The 18,661-nt window shown below is 51.8% G+C and overlaps 1 protein-coding gene across 1 annotated transcript in view; it reads left to right on the top strand.

The window, feature by feature from the left end:
- The first annotated feature begins 2,444 nt into the window (after positions 1 to 2,444).
- The window catches only part of SSH1 (slingshot protein phosphatase 1), a 55,995-nt gene continuing 39,778 nt past the window's right edge, over positions 2,445 to 18,661 (top strand). Inside the window, exons 1-2 of the mRNA XM_081543007.1 lie at positions 2,445 to 2,644; positions 7,878 to 7,918. Coding sequence (XP_081399133.1) covers positions 2,576 to 2,644; positions 7,878 to 7,918 — 110 coding nt within the window. The 5' untranslated portion in view covers positions 2,445 to 2,575. The remainder of the gene's footprint in view (positions 2,645 to 7,877; positions 7,919 to 18,661) is intronic.

Raw genomic sequence — 18,661 nt, 5'->3', positions numbered from 1 at the left:
TTCAGTTTCCGGCCTCTGTGCAGGCTCTCCCCTGGAGATCACGCCCAGCAGTCAACTCTCACCCTCACCCGTTAATCCTGCTCATTTGTCAGGTCTGAGAGCAAATGCCCCCTTTTTGGAGAGGCCCTACCTAACTTCCCAAGGAGTTAGCTGGGTTTCTGGACACATGGTAAGAATTCATATAAAAAGATGGGCCAAATAAGTTCCTATCGATTTAACTGACTCTCATCAAATCCCCTAGGAAAATTAGAGATACCAAGGGAACATTTCATGCAAAGATGGGCTCGATAAAGGTCAGAAATGGTATGGACCTAACAGAAGCAGAAGATATTAAGAAGAGGTGGCAAGAATACACAGAAGAACTGTACAAAAAAGATCTTCACGACCCAGATAATCACGATGGTGTGATCACTCACCTAGAGCCAGACATCCTGGAATGTGAAGTCAAGTGGGCCTTAGAAAGCATCACTACGAACAAAGCTAGTGGAGGTGATGGAATTCCAGTTGAGCTATTTCAAATCCTCAAAGGTGATGCTGTGAAAGTGCTGCACTCGATACGCCAGCAAATTTGGAAAACTCAGCAGTGGCCACAGGACTGGAAAAGGTTGGTTTTCATCCCAACCCCAAAGAAAGGCAATGCCAAAGAATGCTCGAACTACCGCACAATTGCACTCATCTCACACGCTAGTAAAGTAATGCTCAAAATTCTCCAAGCCAGGCTTCAGCAATACGTGAACCGTGAACTTCCAGATGTTCAAGCTGGTTTTAGAAAAGGCAGAGGAACCAGAGATCAAACTGCCAACATCCGCTGGATCACTGAAAAAGCAAGAGAGTTCCAGAAAAACATCTATTTCTGCTTTATTGACTATGCCAAAGCCTTTGACTGTGTGGATCACAATAAACTGTGGAAAATTCTGAAAGCGATGGGAATACCAGACCATCTGACCTGTCTCTTGAGAAACCTGTATGCAGGTCAGGAAGCAACAGTTAGAGCTGGACATGGAACAACAGACTGGTTCCAAATAGAAGAAGGAGTATGTCAAGGCTGTATATTGTCACCCTGCTTATTTAACTTATATGCAGGGTACATCATGAGAAACGCTGGGCTGGAAGAAACACAAGCTGGAATCAAGATTGCCGGGAGAAATATCAATAACCTCAGATATGCAGATGACACCACCCTTATGGCAGAAAGTGAAGAACTAAAGAGCCTCTTGATGAAAGTGAAAGAGGAGAGTGAAAAAGTTGGCTTAAAGCTCAACGTTCAGAAAACTAAGATCATGGCGTCTGGTCCCATCAGTTCATGGGAAATAGACGGGGAAACAGTGGAAACAGTGTCAGACTTTACTTTTTTGGGCTCCAAAATCACTGCTGAGGGTGATTGCAGCCATGAAATTAAAAGGCGCTTACTCCTTGGAAGGAAGGTTATGACCAACCTAGATAGCATATTTAAAAGCAGAGACATTACTTTGCCAACGAAGGTCCGTCTAGTCAAGGCTATGGTTTTTCCAGTGGTCATGTATGGATGTGAGAGTTGGACGGTGAAGAAAGCTGAGCGCTGAAGAATTGATGCTTTTGAACTGTGGTGTTGGAGAAGACTCTTGAGAGTCCCTTGGACTGCAAGGAGATCAAACCAGTCCATCCTAAAGGAGAGCAGTCCTGGGTGTTCATTGGAAGGACTGATGTTGAAGCTGAAACTCCAATACTTTGGCCACCTCATGCGAAGGGTTGATTCATTGGAAAAGACCCTAATGCTGGGTAGGATTGGGGGCGGGAGGAGAAGGGGACGACAGAGGATGAGATGGTTGGATGGCATCACCGACTCGATGGACACGGTTTTGGGTAAACTCCTGGAGTTGGTGATGGACAGGGAGGCCTGGCGTGCTGAGATTCATGGGGTCGCAAAGAGTCGGACACGACTGAGCGACTGAACTGAACTGAGCTGAACTGAAATCCCCTAGTGCTGGTCAGTTCTGTGTTGTTCACTGTCGAATACTCCATGCGGGGCACTTAATAAGTGCTCAATAAATATTTCATAAATGAATGAATGAATAAACGAATTTACGCAGACTGCTCCTCGAGGTTCAAGGCGCAGGGACGAGCAGGTTTTTATTTTCTGTCTCTATGCCTGCTTGCTCCGCGCATTCCAAGCTGCGCGGTCACGGAACCTCAGTTTCCCGGCCTGCACAGGGGCTGGGCCTCGTGGGGAGCGCTTGCTCGAAGTCGGGCGCGCCCCCGCTTCGCAAGCTGGCGCGTCAGGCGCGCGCGTCAGGTGCGCGCGCGGAACGTGACTGGCTGGCCTGTGCCTCCCACCGCCCCTCAGGGCTCCCGCGCCGCGCACGCGCACGCGCGCCCCGCGTGGGCCACGCCCCCCGCCCGCGCTCCGGCCCGGCGCGCGCCGGCGCGGGGGGCGGGGGCGGCGGCGGACGCCGACGGGGAGGGGCGGGCCCGGCCCGGCTCGGCGCGGCCGCCCGCGCGCGGCTCCTGGAGCGCCCCGGGCCCGGCCCGGGCGGCGGCGGCGGCGGCTTTAGCCAGAGGCCTCAGCGGCCCCCGCGCGCCGTACCGCATCGCAGCCATGGCCCTGGTGACCCTGCAGCGCTCGCCCACGCCCAGCGCCGCCTCCTCCTCCGCCAGCAACAGCGAGGTGAGCTCCGGGCTTGCGGCCCCGGCCGGGCCGAGCAGCCGCCGCGCGAGGCCTGGGCCGCGAGTGCAGGGCGCGGGGCGCCGGGGGCTGCGCCGAGACAGCTTCGAGGGGTCCTCGGTCCTGCGGGGACCCCGCTGGACGAACCCCTCCTGGGTAGCCGGACTGGGGTGACTGTGTACCCCCGTCTGGGGTTGACTCTGTGTGTGTGTGTGAGACCCCTGTTTGGGGGTGACTGTGCATGAGACGGTGTGTGTGACCCCCCCCGTGGGGGGTGACTGTGTGTAAGCGTGACTCCCGTCTAGGGTTGACTGTGTGTGTGACTCCTGGGTGGGGGGTGGCTGTGCATGAGACAGTGTGTGTGACCCCCATGGCGGGGTGACTGTGTGTAAGGGTGGCCCCCTTCTGGGGGGTGCCTGTTAATGAGTGACGCTGCCCCCTCGCCCCGTCGGGGCTGACTGTGCAGGGTGCTTGTCTTGAGACTGGAACTCCTGATTGGGTAAACTGCGTGAGATGCCGGTTCTGGGATTCCGGACCCTGTGTGCCCGGCTGTGTGTATTCTGCGCCTGCCGCTTCCTGTGTGTGATTCCGGCCTGTCCCCTGGGGGCTGTGTGTGTGTAGTGCTGGGGGGGAGAAGCCCTGTGAAGGTGTGAAATTGTTCCCCCTGGTGCACGCCCCTGGAGTTCTGGCTGTGGGTGTGAGTGGCGGTCCCGTGTCACTGTGCGACAGCGACCTCAGGGTGCTGGGTGACGGTGCCTTAGGTCTTTGCGCGCGGCTGAATCTGGGTTCTTCCTGTCCCTGATATCGCCCGAGGCTGGGTGTGTGTGTGCAGCTGGCTGTGTGGCCGAGGCTGATTCTGGCGTTCCTGTGATCGCCCCGGTGCTTTGGGGAGCTGAATGTGCCTCTCTGCGCGGTGCGGGTTTCTGTGGGTCTGCGTGTGACCCAGGCTGGCTTCTTGCCCCGGAGTCACTGGGGAATTCGTCCTCCGAGCGTACAGCTGGGCTGGGCCAAGCTCGGCTGGGCCTCCGGCTTCCGAGCAGGAGAGCTAGTTAGGGCCTCGGGTCTAAACTCAACATTCGTGGCCAGGCTGAGCGTTGACCCACAGACACCGCAGCTGGAGGAGGAGATGGGAACTGTTTATACAGAAGGGAGAGGAGGCTGCTGGGGGAGGGCCCTGCAGGCCCAGGAAGTGACCCCGCCAGCATCTGGGCAATTCAGGCCCCTTCTCCCTGGGGGAAGTTGACTGATATCACTGGTAACGTTTGTGTGTGTCTGTGAGAGAAGAGGACCTGTTTGGGGTGTAACAGCCCTGCCTGTCCGGCCGGCTCCTGGTGGGCAGCTCTTCAGCCTGTTTCATTGGGACTGGCAGCAACATTTCTCAACCTGGCTGCACGGTTGAACCTCACAGCCCTGGCCCTCTTGAGGAAAGGCCGTTCATGAGTTATCTTGCCTGTAGACAGAAGGTTCTAACAGTCCCTGCTCTGCACGGCAGCCAGTGGCCTGCAGCTGGGAACTGAGTGCGACAGCTTCTCGCTTCCCCACAGACATATGTTCCCCTACATCATTTCTACTACTGCTATCTTGCAGTTTACAAAGTACTCCTCTGCACTTAATTTCATGGTCCCTTCTCAAAAACAACGGGTGAAGAATTCAGCTTCGGGAAGAGGTTATTTGGACAGCCTGTCAAGCCTGAAAGTGAAGTGAAAGTGAAAGTCGCTCAGTCGCATCTGACTCTTTGCAACCCCATGGGTTGTACAGTCCATGGAATTCTCCAAGCCAGAATACTGGAGTGGTGGGTAGCCTATCCCTTCTCCAGTGGATCTTCCCAACCCAGGGATCGAACCCAGGTCTCTCACATTCTGTACCATCTGAGCCACCAAGGAAGCCCACAAATACTGGCATGGGTAGCCTATCCCTTCTCCAGTGGATCATCCTGAACCAGGAACTGAACCGGGGTCTCCTGCATTGCAGGCAGATTCTTTACCAACTGAGCTATCAGGAAAGCCTGTCAAGGCTAGGCCTCTGATTCTAAACCCCACCTTCCCTGTGTTACTTTGCATCTAGTCTACTTCTGCTCTAAACACGTTTAAAAAAAAAAAGTTTTTTTTTTGACTGTGTTGGGTCTTTGCTGCCCAGAGGCATGTAGTTCCCTAACCAGGGATCGAACCCGCCTCCCCTGCATTGGAAGGCAGATTCTTAAACACTGGACCACCAGGGAAGTTACCACATGTAAAATTTTTTTTAATTTTTTTTAACCGAGATAGAATTCACATGCCATAAATCTGACATTTTAAAGTGTACAATTCAGTGGTTTTTAGTACATGCCCAAGGTTGACCAGCCATCACCACAGATTCCAGAACGTTTTCATCACCCCCAAAAGAAACCTCACAGCCCTTAGCCATCACCCACAGCCTCCTTCCCACCCACCCCTGCCCTGCTCTCACCAAACTGGAGGCAACCACTAATGTTCTCTCTGTTTCTACGAATTTGGCCTATTCTGGGCATTTCATGTAAGTGGAATCATACACTGTGTGGCCTTTTGTGTCAGTTCTGTTTCACTCAGCCTCATGTTTTCAGGGCTCGTCCATGTTGCAGCGTGAGTCAGGACCTCATTCCTTTTTATGGCTGAGTAATATTCTATTGTATGGATGCGCATTGTGTTGGACCTTGGGGTTGTTTCCACTGAGCATATTTAAAATTATTATATAGAAAGCATTATTTTCACCAGGTGCCAGTGACCTCCAAAATAAGAATAAAACTCAGACAGCTCTTCCTCACCTTGAGTAAATCAGCAGCGTTAGTGGCTCCAGGAGCCAGCAGAGACTGGAATGTTCCCCAGAAGGTGAGGCATCTTCCAGGTGGGGTGAGGCATGAAGATGCAGGAAGGAAGGGAGAGGGCAGCATGTGTGCCATCTCTGCCTCTGGTCTGACCTTCTTCCAGTTACTTCCCCTCTCTGAGCCTCAGCTCATCCGAGAGGTCCAGCTTCCCTCTCAACGTGTGTTCCTTGGCATAGGTAGCTTCCTTCTCTGGAGTAATTGACCTTGCATTGCCTTTTGTCCTGAGACCCTCAGGGAGCGAGAATTAAGTGATTTCGACATCTGCATCCCACCCCATCACTTCCTTACTCCCCAAAATGCGCATCCTTCGTTGAGTCAGACACGCTCAGGTCACTTCTTTCCTTCCCCAGCCCGTGGTCCTCCTGCCCGGCATGGGAACCAAGGGAAGTCAAGCCCAACCCGCAGAGCAGTGCTTCCCTCTTTTTGGTTTTGTTCCTTTCGCCTCCATCTTTATCTCATTTATATCATGAACCTTGTCTCATTCTTTTGTGAGAACAGGCAGAGTGCCCAAGAATAGATAAAGCAGTAGCTTTCAGGAATTGTGAGTTTTGACCAACAGTCAAGGTGACTAATTTTCACGGGTGGATCTCCAGTTCTTTTGGGGAGGGGAGTATCGGATCAGGGTTTTTCAACCTCAGCGTTGCCAACGTTGGGGCCAGAAAACCCTGTGTTGCAGGGGGCCCATCTTGTGTGTTGCGGCGGATGTAGCAGCACTCGGACTGCTACCCACTAGATGCCACTAACGTCCTCCCAAAAAAGACTCTGGCCTTGCCTGGCATCCCCTGCCAAGAGCAGTGGTCCCCAGTTGAGAATGACTCGGTCAGACCCAGCAGTCTCTTCTGAATTTGTTCCTGTGGTTGTGTGAGTTGTTTCGTGTATATTTCACCTCGGGGCTGAAGCTGGTGGCCCTGTGGTCAACGGAGCCGTCTCTGGTGTTTCCACTTCTCCTTCAGCATGGGGTGGGGAGTGTGAGAATGAACTGATGCTCTCTGCCTCTGCCTAGTGCAATACGTACATGATCTTATTACAGCGTGGGGATTCCAGGACCTTGTGTCATATTCATTGGTGAAACTGCCACCTGTGGTGTGTGTCTGTGGCTGCCCGGAGCCCTCCACACATGACCTCTGTATCCTTTTCCCACCACCGTCAGCTTCTGTCTGGTTTCTGTCCTCAGTCAACCTTGCATCTAGCCCAGCCATCGCTGCTTTCCAGGTTTCTCTCTTTCCCATTCAATGGGCCCTTCTGTGTAACATACTAAACATGCCAACTCCCAATGGTGGAAAGTTGTTGGGGTGTGTGTTTTCTTCTCATATGAGTTTTCTCCTTGAAAGAAAAAGAAAAGAAAAATTATAGTTGGGGCTTAAATCATGGTTACTTTTGGAGCCTTTAACCCTGCTGGTCTTGTAACTTTTAGAAGATGTTAAATATCCCTTTCTTTCATGTCTGGAAATACACTAAGAGCCTAGAAAGTTTTATATTAAACATGAAAGCCTTTTTGAGAACCTACCAAAAGCTTTAAGACCCACTGACAGCCTGATCCTGGCTACCTTCTATTAAGAAAGACTTGCCTGGAATGGTGGTGTTGGTGGTTGTTTTTTAAACTTGTGTTGTGGCTTAAAATGGTGTTGATCATTTGTGATTACCAGAGGGTGGGGATTGAGATGAGGGGGAAATGGATAAAGGCAATCAAAATACATAAACTTCCAATTACAACATAAATAAGTACTACAGACACAGTATACCACATGATAAATAAAATTAACACTGCTGTATGTTGTATTTGAAAGCTAGTAAGAGTAAACCGTAAGAGTTATAAAAAAAAAAATGGTGTTGATCACTCAGCTATTGCTTAGACTGAAGAAGGAAACAGAGCCTCTTAAAACATCACCCCCTTCCCCTAAAAAAAAAAAAAGCAGGGGACTTCCCCAGTAATCCAGAGGTTAAAGACTCTGCGCTTCCAATGCAGAGGACACGGGTGCGATTCCTGGTTGGGGAACTAAAATCCCACATGCCTGTGTGTCCAAATAAATAAATAAAATTTAAAAGAAAGAAAAACTGGATGAGCTCCAAAGCAGCACTGGAAAAGGGAGAGCTCAGGGTGGAACGAGTGTGTGGAGTACCTGGGCTGGCTAGGAACACTGTGTTAGCAGGCACCCATCTGCAGTGCCTTGGAAGGCAGGCTGGAAAACATCAGGAACCCTGAACATTCCTCCGTGGGAATTCTTCAGGGGAGCAGCAGAGCAGGACTGGTCCAGGAAGGGTGCGGTGTTTGGAAGGAGCCAGGTTTCCTGGACATCTGTACCTTTTGCAGACACCAGAGCAGAAAATGTGAGCCTTGTGTCCGAGGCTCGTTGATAGCGGGGTCTGGGCTGTGACATTCTCTTCCTTTCTCTGCAGTTGGAGGCCGGCAGCGATGAAGATCGCAAGATAACCCACAGGTAAGCAGGCTTCGTGTTTTCACCGTTTTCACCCTGGAGTCTTTTTTCCAAGCAGGTAAGAAATACTCTTGTGCCTTTCTAAAAGGGAGAACCCTGGAGAAAGACTACAGCAGCTTTTCAGTAGGAGGAGGGCTTTACAGATGATCCAGACATTTAACTGTAAACAGCTTTGATAATTATGTAACATTCAGAGAAGAAGAAGAATTGCCAGTATTCCACCACCCTGGCTTTGCCATGATGAGTATCTTTACAAACTTCTTTCCAGGTTTTACCTCTGCTTTAAAGAAAGTAATCATTCTCATGTGTTCTCACGTTTCCATCCTGCTTTTGGGAGGGTATTCCTTTTGAGGTAAGTACATTGCTGATTCGAAACAGACATTCAACCTTTCAGTTTATTGATTCAGGATGTGTGTGTGTGCGTGCACGCATGTGCGTGTTTGCGCGTGTGCATGTGCGTGTGTGCAGGCGCCTGTTGAGAAGTTTCTCAAGCTTGTAGTCCTCAGTTGCTGTATTCCCAAGGAGACACCAAAAGTATGGTTGTTTTTCTTTGCCAAAAAGTAGGTGTTTTGTTGGCTTGCAGAAGCTTTAGTACTCTATTATATAATGCATTCTTCTGTTCCAGTGATCTAGTCTTAAACTCTGGCTCTTAAGAGTTTAAAAAAGTAAACAGCTAGATTTAAAAAAGGGAAGAAACTACACAGAATTTCAAGGATACTGTTCTTTTATTATTATTATTGTCTGTTTCATCTTGGGAAGGGGAGGAGAATTAACTGGAAGAGGAAATATGTGTTGAGAAACTGGGGTCAGCCATTCATTGCTGAGAGCAGGCTGTCGTCCTGGTTAAATGCACACACAGCAGTGGTGGAGCTCCGCCTCGCCTGTCTGTGAAGTTTCCTGTGTGTTTGAGGGAAGGAGGCACCCTTTTTTCTAAAACTCACACGTATAGAAACTAATTGTCTTAGTACAATGGCCAGGTCCTCGTTTTCACATTACGCTGGAGGGAGGACCAGTCGCTGTGACACATTTCCTTCTTCAAACTGGGGGTTCTGGTCACTTCGAGTCTCGAAGGCTGGAATCAACCAGATTCCCAAGTGGGGGCAGTCACGGGCCGTGTTGTGGATCAGCCGGTGGAGGCCGGGAGGGGAGTGGAGGTATGCTCCGGAGACTTTTGGGGGAGGGAGGTCGGGGCAGAGGGCCTGCGGCGCGCGCTGCACCCCCAGCTTGTCTCCAGTCCTTCCCTGGACTTGGACTCTCTTCTCCTCCTCATGCTAGACCCTTTCTTCCAGGGCTCTTCCCCAGGAGATGGCACTTAGATGATCTTTGGGGAAAAGAACTATTTCGTTTTTTTACTTGCCCTTCCGGTGCTGACAACATAGCGCTTTGAATTGTTTCCATTAATAAAGAACTTACAGCCAGCAGTGATAGGAAAACGTGTATGTGCTGCTGGCCAATAAAAGGCCCCTTTCTTTGCACCGTTTGGAGCTGAAGAGGGCCATTCAGAGGGAAGTAAAGGCACCTCTCTGCAGGGCCACATCTCATCCTCACAGCAACCCCAGGAGGAGCAGGTATTCCCACCCTCCATCCCTCAGGTCGCAGGTTGCATTCCAAGTGGGGCCTCCATTGTCCGTAACACTAGAGTTTGTCATAGGACTCCGCCTTTCCGGGGAACAGTTTAGTGATTCAGTTGGACACGGGTGTTGCAGGTACAGGCATGCGGACTTACTGAGGTCGCCCAGGTGGTTAGAGGCAGCATCAGGGCTGGAACCCAGGACTCGTGCTGACTTGTGGCGATGCCTCCCGGGAGGTCAGATCACCCTGGTGACCCCCGTGAGTTCCTCTTTACTGCTCTCAGCGAGTCCCCAAGGCCATCGTGAGTCCTGGGAGACCCAGGCTGGGGGTGACCTGGGCTCTGATCCCGTCCTCACAGCCTCCCCTTTCTTCCACTCTTCACTCACCTGGACGTTGAGACCTCATTTCAGGCAGAGGACAAAGTCCTGCTGTCTAGCCCTCTGTGCCGAATGAGAGAAGTGCTGAGGTCCCCGTATAAGAGGCGTGACTGCAACTCATTGGCATCTGCGTGGGGATTTGTGTTTCCAGACCTCTTCTCTCTGAGCTTCTCCTCGAGAAAAAATGTGTGGAATGGCTGGTCATTCTTTGCTCTCTAGGGGGAGGAGAGTTGGTGAGAGGAGATCTCTCTTTGCTTCACATTCATCCTGAAGTTAATCTGACCTGATTTGGTTTCTAAAGGGTGCTGGGGTGGGAGAGAAACTGGGACCTGCAGGGTTGTCCTGTTCCCTCGCCCCTTTGTCTGCCTGTGTACCCTTAATTGACAGCTTCATCTTGCAGGTCCCCCAAGAAGTGGTCTTGGACCCAACGTGTAGCCAGTGAATTGCTGAATTCGTGGGTCAGATCTTTCTCACCCTGCCCTCTTCCCCACCCCCTCCCCCCGCTGGGAGCACCATGGTCAGGTCCCTGTACCTCCCCCGGTTTGCTGAGGCGCGGCCCATCAGCCCATCCTTGGACCTCAGTTTATCATCCAGCTGTCAGAGGGCTGGCAGTCTGGACCCACCCCCAGCTTCTTCCTCCTGGTCCACACAGCCTTTTCTGCCTTCAGCCTCATCGCTGGCCCTTCCTTGCACAGACGTGCCATTTTTCAGTTCTACCGCTGCTCCCTGTCCAGGCTCCTTCTCTAAGCCAGTTTCTTTTCCAGTTGGCCGCAGCCCTCACGGCCAGCTCAGCGTGCTCCCCCGCAAACCTCTGTGGCTTCCCTCTCCTCAGCAGGTACTGCACCTGCCTTCCCTGGCAAGTACCTGTGTTTTTGTCTTGTCCCTAACTGCTGGGGCTTCCCTTAGGGACAGGATCTTAGTTCTCCGCCTGCACATAGCACGTCAGGAAGTTTAAACATAAAAACTTAGTTTTGATTCTGCAGTAAATTGCATTCATGTACAAGAAAGACATTTCGAGGAAAGATAACAGGGTTCAGAGTCTGGCTCCTGCACTAGTGTAGAGGTGCCCACATGCCTCTAGGAATTACTGTGTCTCTGTAGGTCTCTGTTCTTCCACCGGTAAAACAGATAAAGCGCCAGTCTTTCAGGGTTGACCAGTAGTTTGTACGGAGCTCCTCGCCTAGAGCCAGGTCCATGATGGGTGTGGAGGACAGTGGCTATGATCAATCTTCAGAGAATGGTGTTCTATCAGTGTTAGTTTCACGGCCCAGCAGTAGAGGGTCTGACTCCCTGCAGGCACCGGGCCCACTGCGTGGGGGCTGGGAGGGCCGTCCCCATGGATGCCCTGTGACCAGGGACCAGCCTGTATTGTTTACACCATTGTTTACGGTGACGTCCCCGAACGATGGAAATAGGAGCGCACCTTTCGCAGAATCTTGACTGTCACCCAGTCGGTTTCTCCGAAGGCCTGGGGGGTGTCTGGGGAGCCGCTCACCGCCCGCCCAGAGGGAAGCTGAGGGACACCGAGCCCTCGCGCCCCCTCTCCCCTTCCCTCTCTCCGTGCAGCCTGCTGCCGGCCCCCGGCAGTCCCCTTTGGGAAGCTGCGCTGTTCAGACTGTGGGAACCGGCGAGCAGATGGCTCCGCCACAGCAGCCCCTGGCTCCCTCGCCATCCTGGGAGCTGCCTCGGTCTGGCAGGAGACCCAAGTGGTTGTGTGCCAGGCAGGGCCCCGGGAGGGAATAGGGTTGTGTTGTTTCCAGACGGTGGATCAGGAGTGAATGTTTTGCTGCCTTTTTTTTTTTTAAATCCAGCGTTTCCAAGTCAATCACATGAAAATCATCATTAGTGTTCCTTTAATTTCTTCTCTTGCTTGCCCAAGCAAACATTTGGGCCAGAGCAGCAGGATTTTGTCTTCTCCGTTTTACCTGGTTTCAGTGGGAAACCGTGAACTCCCGTGCACCCGCCTTTCCCTTGCTCCTCTCCCTGTTTCGGAAATCCCCAGAGGACCCCGATCTCCGTGTAACCTTCTCTCCCCCCGTCCCGGATGAGTCAGGGTGAGGTGTGTCCTCGGTCTGCAGACCCTGCTTCCCATCTCCTTTCAGAACCTCTTCTTCAGTGCCCGTCTACCCCTGGAGCTTCCTCTGACCTCCTTGCTGGTTTCTCAGCCTGGACTTTGACTGTCCCTGTTGAGAGTCAGGTCTGTCTGGTTAAGTCCTAACCAGAGGTGTCGAGCTTCTCCACATTCAGGCTCTGTGTAGCAGGCTGCTGTATCAGTGATCTACTGCTGTGTAACAAGCCGCCCCAAACTCAGCAGTCAAAAACAGTACACAGTTATTACCTCTCAGCTTGCATGAGCCAGGAGCCCTTGACATGATTGAGTTGGATCTTCTGCTTGGGGTCTCACATGGCTGCAGGCAAGGTGTTGACCAGGGCTGGGGTCTCATCTGCACTTCGGGCCCTCTTCCAAGCTCACACTGATTCTTGATAGAATGCATTCTCTTGCGGCTATAGACCCGGCTGGTGGCTTCTTCAAGGCTGACAGGAGCGTCTGCTGCCATCAGGGAATACCATCAGGAGACAGATCATTGCCTTTGTCGTCAGTTATAACCTAATTAAGGGAGCGGCTCTCCCATCCTGGTCCTTGGTCCCAGCACACACTCAGCACAGGGGGCTTGTCCGGGGTCCTGGGCCACCTTAGAATCCGCCCAGAAGTCTCAGTCCACGGGAGTTCTTGAGATGCGCCAGTCTAACGGAGAGAAAGACGCATAAACAAATAGGTTTCTGTTCAGTGTTGCAGACATGGCAGGGTGTGTCACGTAGAGGCGATGCTGGCTAATGGGAAGGGGCCAGGAGCCCCGGGGAGCCAGCAGGGATCGACCACCTGCCAGACCATCCTGTTCTCTCGGCTACGCGCCCGCACGCCCCTTCACCCCTGAAGACCTCAGTCATCCTCCCTTCCAGCCTGAACCCCAGGGGCCCCGCCATGAGCGGTGTGCCCTGTCCCGTGACCTCCCTGACTGTGAGCTCGAGTGAGGCTGGTGCTTGATGTCCCTTCCCAAGCAGTGGGTCTCCTGGGTGGGCACCAGGGGAGAGAGGTCTGTGTGCACATCAGGGCTCCCATTCACGAAGGGCCTGTAGGTGCTGGGAACTTGGGCAGCTCGTCTCATTTCTGTCACCCCCACGAGATGCCGGCCTCATTGTAGGAAACCACAATTCCCTGGGGCCAGAGCCAGGGTTTACATTCAGGTCGCTGTGATCAGAAACCTGCATCCCTTCCTGTCCCCTCCCTCACGACTTTACTAGTAGCCACCTCCCACCCCCACCCCACCTTGAAACACTGGGGATGCACACACTTGTAACAAGTGAAGAGTTAATTTGATTCTGTGGGAATGTAATTAAAATTACTAAGGTTAACTTAAAATGAATTTTGCTCAGGGTCTAGTAGGTTTCATTAAACGTTTGAAATAGCAGTGCTCAGACTTCTAAAGCGTGCCTCGAGGCCCTGGTCTCATTTTCCTGTGCACTTAGCACACCAGGGAAATGTGTGCGCCCAGAGAAGGCTTGTGTGAGCCCTTTCTTCATAGTGGTACCCATGATCACTCTATGGTAAACGGAGCAAAGCTGTGAGAGGGAGACAGAAAACCTGAAGTTCTAGTCCTAAAATGTGTTACCTGCTGTGCAGCTTTTAGGCCAGTCACTAAACGTCTCTGGGCCCCCACTGCCTCCTCTGTCAAGTGAGGTGAGATTAGATAACGGCTCCCAAACCCAGGAATAAGCATCTTCACACCCACCAGTTTAGTTCTGTGTCACCTTGTTACAGCTTCTAACTATCCTCTGTAGCTTTGTAACAGCACCCAGCTGTATGGGGTGGGGGGGGGGGGCGTCTTGCTGAGTCACCCTGAGATGGCGAGAACTGGCGTGGCCTCTGAGAGGAAGTGGACCCTCTGCTTGGACCCACTTCCCCCTCAGTGCGTGTCGGGCCAGGCACACTTTGCCCCGGGAGCAGGGCCATGCCCTTGGTGGTGACCACCTGGGCAGAAGGGACTCCCGCCTTCAGAGGTCATCTTGGCGTATGTTGTGCTGCCATGAGACACTGTGAATTTGGGCGGCTTATTGGGAATATGCCTAAGACTAGGAGGAGGCCCACCAGAGTCTTTCTGCTTTAAGGAAGGCTGCAGGAAGGAAACAGGATTAATCAAAATAGGATTAGGAGGGACCACTCCCAGGGCATGCCAAGTGATGGGCTGGGGGTGGGGGTAAGACCAGGAGTCTGGCCTGCGAGGCTCCCACATTGGAGCATGGAAAGCCCTGGAGAGGGTTCGCACTCCCGCAGTGGAGATGGTGTGTGTTGCTGAGAGTGCCCCACTGGTAGCCTGCCCCGCCCTGCAGTGTTGGGAGAGAACCAGAGATACATGACTGCCATGTAAATTACACAGTCATGCTTCTGGCTGTGCTTGGGTGGGGCAGGGCCTCTGGGTCAGGTCTGTATGCCCCCACCCCACCCCCTGTGTGACTGTAACCTCAGGGCAGCCCCCCTGCCCTCCCTGAAACAGGAAGAGTCCTCCTGGGCTTCAGGAAGCTTCTGTGAGATTGAGAGAGCGTCTTGTATATTGTGTTGTTTCTGGTCCTTGTCTGACAATGGGGCACCATTATTTTCACTGATTCTGGGAAGCGAGAGTCCCTTTTGCCGCCTTCCTGACTGTCTTACCACCCCCCCCCACCAGAGGAGTTCCAGACCAAAACCCAAAAAGGTTAGCCTAGTGGAACCCAAGGGAAAAAAACAGCCACTGCCTGACCTGTCTTCCTCCAAGTTACACGGAGCCTGGCACCGGGTTTTTATCCACAAAGCATCACATCTTGTGTGCCTTTGTTTATTTTTACAAGTTAAAAAAAAATTTTTTTTGTTTAGTTGAGTGGCTACTTTTGAAACTTTTTTTTTTTTTTAAGATTTTGTTTCAAAGAAGGCCCAGAGGCCCCCTCCTTAGGCAATGCCCCGGGTGCTGTGCACTGGCAGAAGTGACCCCCACACGCTTGCTGAGTGTTCTCAAGGCGTGAGTCCCCACATCAGGACTGCCGGGGAGGGGACTGTTGATGTGGTTTAGAGAGAGCCGGGCCCGCTGCCACCTCCAGAGATCGCTCGTCCCTTCTCCCCAGACGTCCAAGCCCACGGTTCCGTGCTGTATCTGAAGCAGGTGGAAGTTGGGAGTGTGTCTGCTCAGGTCTGCGGTGGAGACCGCTGAGCCCTGCGGCGTGCGAGCTTCCTCAGAAGCCCACTCCCCAAGCCTGGGCGCCCTGTGTGGGCCCCGCCACACCGGGTGGGAGGGGGGAGTGTCTCATGAAACCACCTGATAACGGAGGCAGTTTTTATTTAAGAGTGATTTGCCTTATCAATTCAGCCAGCATATGTTTGGTGCCTGTGTATGTTTTGGGTTCTGTGCCGAGTGCGGGGAATTCCATGTTAAATATAAAAAGACGTTGTTAACGTTCCAGAGGTATCTCTTGTGTGCCACGTCCACCGTGGCTCCCAAAAGGGATTTGAAACAGCATATAACATTTGAAGCGAACCGTATGATATAAAATTGGAAAAGTGGGACCTGGAGAACATGGGGGAAAATAAAGCAAAGTGAGGGGACGGTTGTATGTGGAATTCAAGGCATAACGTGGGTTGGTGTGATTATCAGAGTTTGGCTCTACATCTGACTGTGAGCTTCCGAGGAGGCAAAGCAAAGAGAGAAACGACGATTGGTTGTCTGGTTCACGGTGTCCTGAAAACACCGCCCAGTCAGTCCCTCTGCAGAACTGTTCCTGAGGGTGGGCGTTTGTGAGGAGATCCAGTGTGATAAGCAGTGAGGTGGCTTGTCTCAGGCTGGGCCCTGAGGCCCACCCCACCAGTTAACCTGTGCGTTTGTGCTCTGGAGAGGTGAAGTCGGTGGCAGTGCGTGACGCGACAGCCACCGCAGCTGCCAAAAACAGGATGCTGAACTGCATCCTGCAGGCCCTCAGCGTCCCGACTCTACGTTCCTGTCCCAGCTCCACGTGCCCGTCACAATGGGAGGCTCTCCAGGGCAGGTCGGCCCCCTGCTTTTCCGAACATGCGGTCTCAGAGCAGGAAGATGCTAAAATTAGGGCTCACGTGGGCCAGGGCCCTGCGTGTGTGCTCAAGGCCTTCAGAATCTGGACACCCAGAGACTGAGAGGGACTGTGAGAGGGGAGTTTCCCATCATCCTCCACGGCCTTGTGCACAAAGCAGTCCTGCTGCTGTTCTGGAAGTGCGGAGGGGAGGTAGTCCTGAGACAGGGAGAGATCTTGAGTGCTGAGGGACAGAGCATCCCTGAGAGGGAAGCGGGAAGCCAGGACATCTGCCAATGATGATGACCAGCGAGAGGGTCTCAAGTTTTTATCACTGGCCAATAAAGAAAAATTGTTGTTTAGTCCCTCAGTCTCGACTGACTCTTTTGTGAACTAATGGACTGTAGCCCACCAGGCTCCTCTGTCCATGGAGTTTCCCAGGCAAGAAGACTGGAGTGGGTTCTCATTTCCTTCTCCAGGGGATCTTCCCAACCCAGAGATCGAACCCGCGTCTCCTGCATTGGCAGACGGGTTCTTTACCACTGAGCCAGCCGCCAGGGAAGCCCAAGAGGAAAAATGAGAGGGAGTGTGTTGTCAAAACCCAGTTAAGCGGAATTTTTTTAGAAGTAATTTAAAAAATTTGGAAGCAATTGAAAACATACATAAAAGTTGCAGATGGAGTACAGAGTACATTTTTCTGTACTGTTTTGAGAGTAAGTTGCCAGCCAGATGCCATTTGAATACAAGCAAGGACGTTATCTTATAGAGCAGGCCGTTGACCCAACTTGACCTGATCCATGACTCCATCTAATCATCAGACCCCATTCAGCGTCCACCGTTTGTCCCAACGATGTCCTTTGCCGTAAAGGGTCCAGGTCAGTATCGCCCACTGTGTGGCATGGTCCTGTCTGCTGCGTCTCCTTCAGTCTGGGACATTCCTCAGTCTTTCTCTGACTCTCATGACCTTTTGAAGGGACAGGCCTGTTAGTTTGTAGAATAGAATGTCCCTCAGTTTAGGTTTGTCTGATGTTCCCTCAAGGTTAGATTTGGGCCGTGCAGCGCCCCGTGACGTTCACCGTGGTCGTCAGGTGGCTTTGCTGGGCTTCTTCCCTGCACAGGTGTTCTCCCTTGTGCCATGAAGAAGTGTTTCTTGTGGGAATACTCTGAGATTGGGTCAGTGCCCAGTGCCCCCTCCACTTTTCTGTTTATTTATATCTGTGTGGACACCTGTTTGTTTCATGCAGTGGTTCATAGTCTGTTAATTATGTTCTTGACTTCAGGGTTCAAATTGCCCCTGATTTGGCCTGTGGGGTCTCGTTCAAGTTGGCTTCCGTGTCCCTGGACATGTTCGCATCATCGTTTCAGCACTGCCTTTTTTTCCGACACCAGATGGCAGACCTCACTTTGTAGTTTTTGCTCCATCTCTGGAATCCATCATTCTTCCACGGAGCCCTAGTTCCTTTTAGTAGAAAAGGGATTTCGAAGCAGGCAGGTGGTTTTTGTGATGGGTAGAAATAGCAAATCACTATATTTTATGTCTGGAACTGGGGCTTCCCAGGTGGAGCAGTGGTAAAGAATCCTTGCCTGCCAACGCGGGAGATGGCAAGAGACGCAGGGAAAATCCTGAGAAATGTCATGGATAGAGGAGCCTGGTGGGCTACAGTCCATGGGGTCGCAAAGAGTCAGACACAGCTGAGCGACCGAGCATACACACACGTGCCTGGAGCTAACAGTGGTGCGGGTCAATTATGCGTCAACAAAGTTTTTTTTAAATAAAGAATTTATGAATCATTTTAAACCCTGTGAGTAATCATCGAAAAGGATAATTGATGGATGAGATTAGGAGCTGGTGCTGGACCCAGAAATCTGACAGTGGAATGCAAAACGTGGGAAGTGATAGATGCAGGTTGCCAAGTTCCATTTATTTGGGTGTTAGTTAATTGATGGGCCCAACTGAGAACTAAATGTCCACTAATGTAAAAAAAAAAAAGGCAGAAAATATTGCCCTTTTTTTTCATGTACTCTGTAAAGCCTCCTTGAAGCTCGTCCTGCTCTCTAAACCCAAATGATACTAACACTTATTAACATTTATTTCTTTTGAAGAAATAAAATACCAAATTAATCTGGAAAATAGAAGCAAAGAAACTGAGGTAGATATGCTTATTATCACTATTGGAGGTGTTCTCTGCAGGTCCTTTCAGCGGGCAGAATTTGGGACTGTGTGGCTGTATGTGCACACACGAACACACACACATTGCACGTTTGCATCTATATTATTCCCTCTGTTTATGTTGAAAACCATGAGTTCAAACTGATAACCTTCAATTCTGATCCAACATCTCCGGGTTCATTGTAGTTTTTTCTCGCTCCATATCTGTAATCCCTTTCCTCACAGTGAGAGAAACCTGGCTCCCATTGTCCCTAAAGTGTTTACTTGTCTGATCAACCCCCTTGTCTGCCACTAGCCTCCCATCTTTGCAACCACCTCTCTGCTCCTTACCACACCCGCTCCCCAACCTGGAGGCCCTCCCTCCTCTGCCCACCAGAGGGTTTTTCAGTCTGACATGTTGGGAAAAAGAAGCAGACTTGCTCTCTTAATGCTGTTTTCCCAAGGTGTCCACTCAGCAGAGGTTTGTCGCTTCCTGGTGAGACTTCCAGTGTCATTTCCTGGCTTTTCCCCTCCTGGGCCACTAGAACTTGGATAAGCCATGTAACCTCTCTGAACCTC

Source organism: Giraffa tippelskirchi, chromosome 11 (genome assembly GCF_054371585.1).
Source record: "Giraffa tippelskirchi isolate mGirTip1 chromosome 11, T2T-mGirTip1v1.2.pri, whole genome shotgun sequence".
NCBI classification, from domain to species: domain Eukaryota; kingdom Metazoa; phylum Chordata; class Mammalia; order Artiodactyla; family Giraffidae; genus Giraffa; species Giraffa tippelskirchi.
Note: the sequence above shows the minus strand (reverse complement) of the source record. Positions and strands in the feature narration are given on the sequence as shown.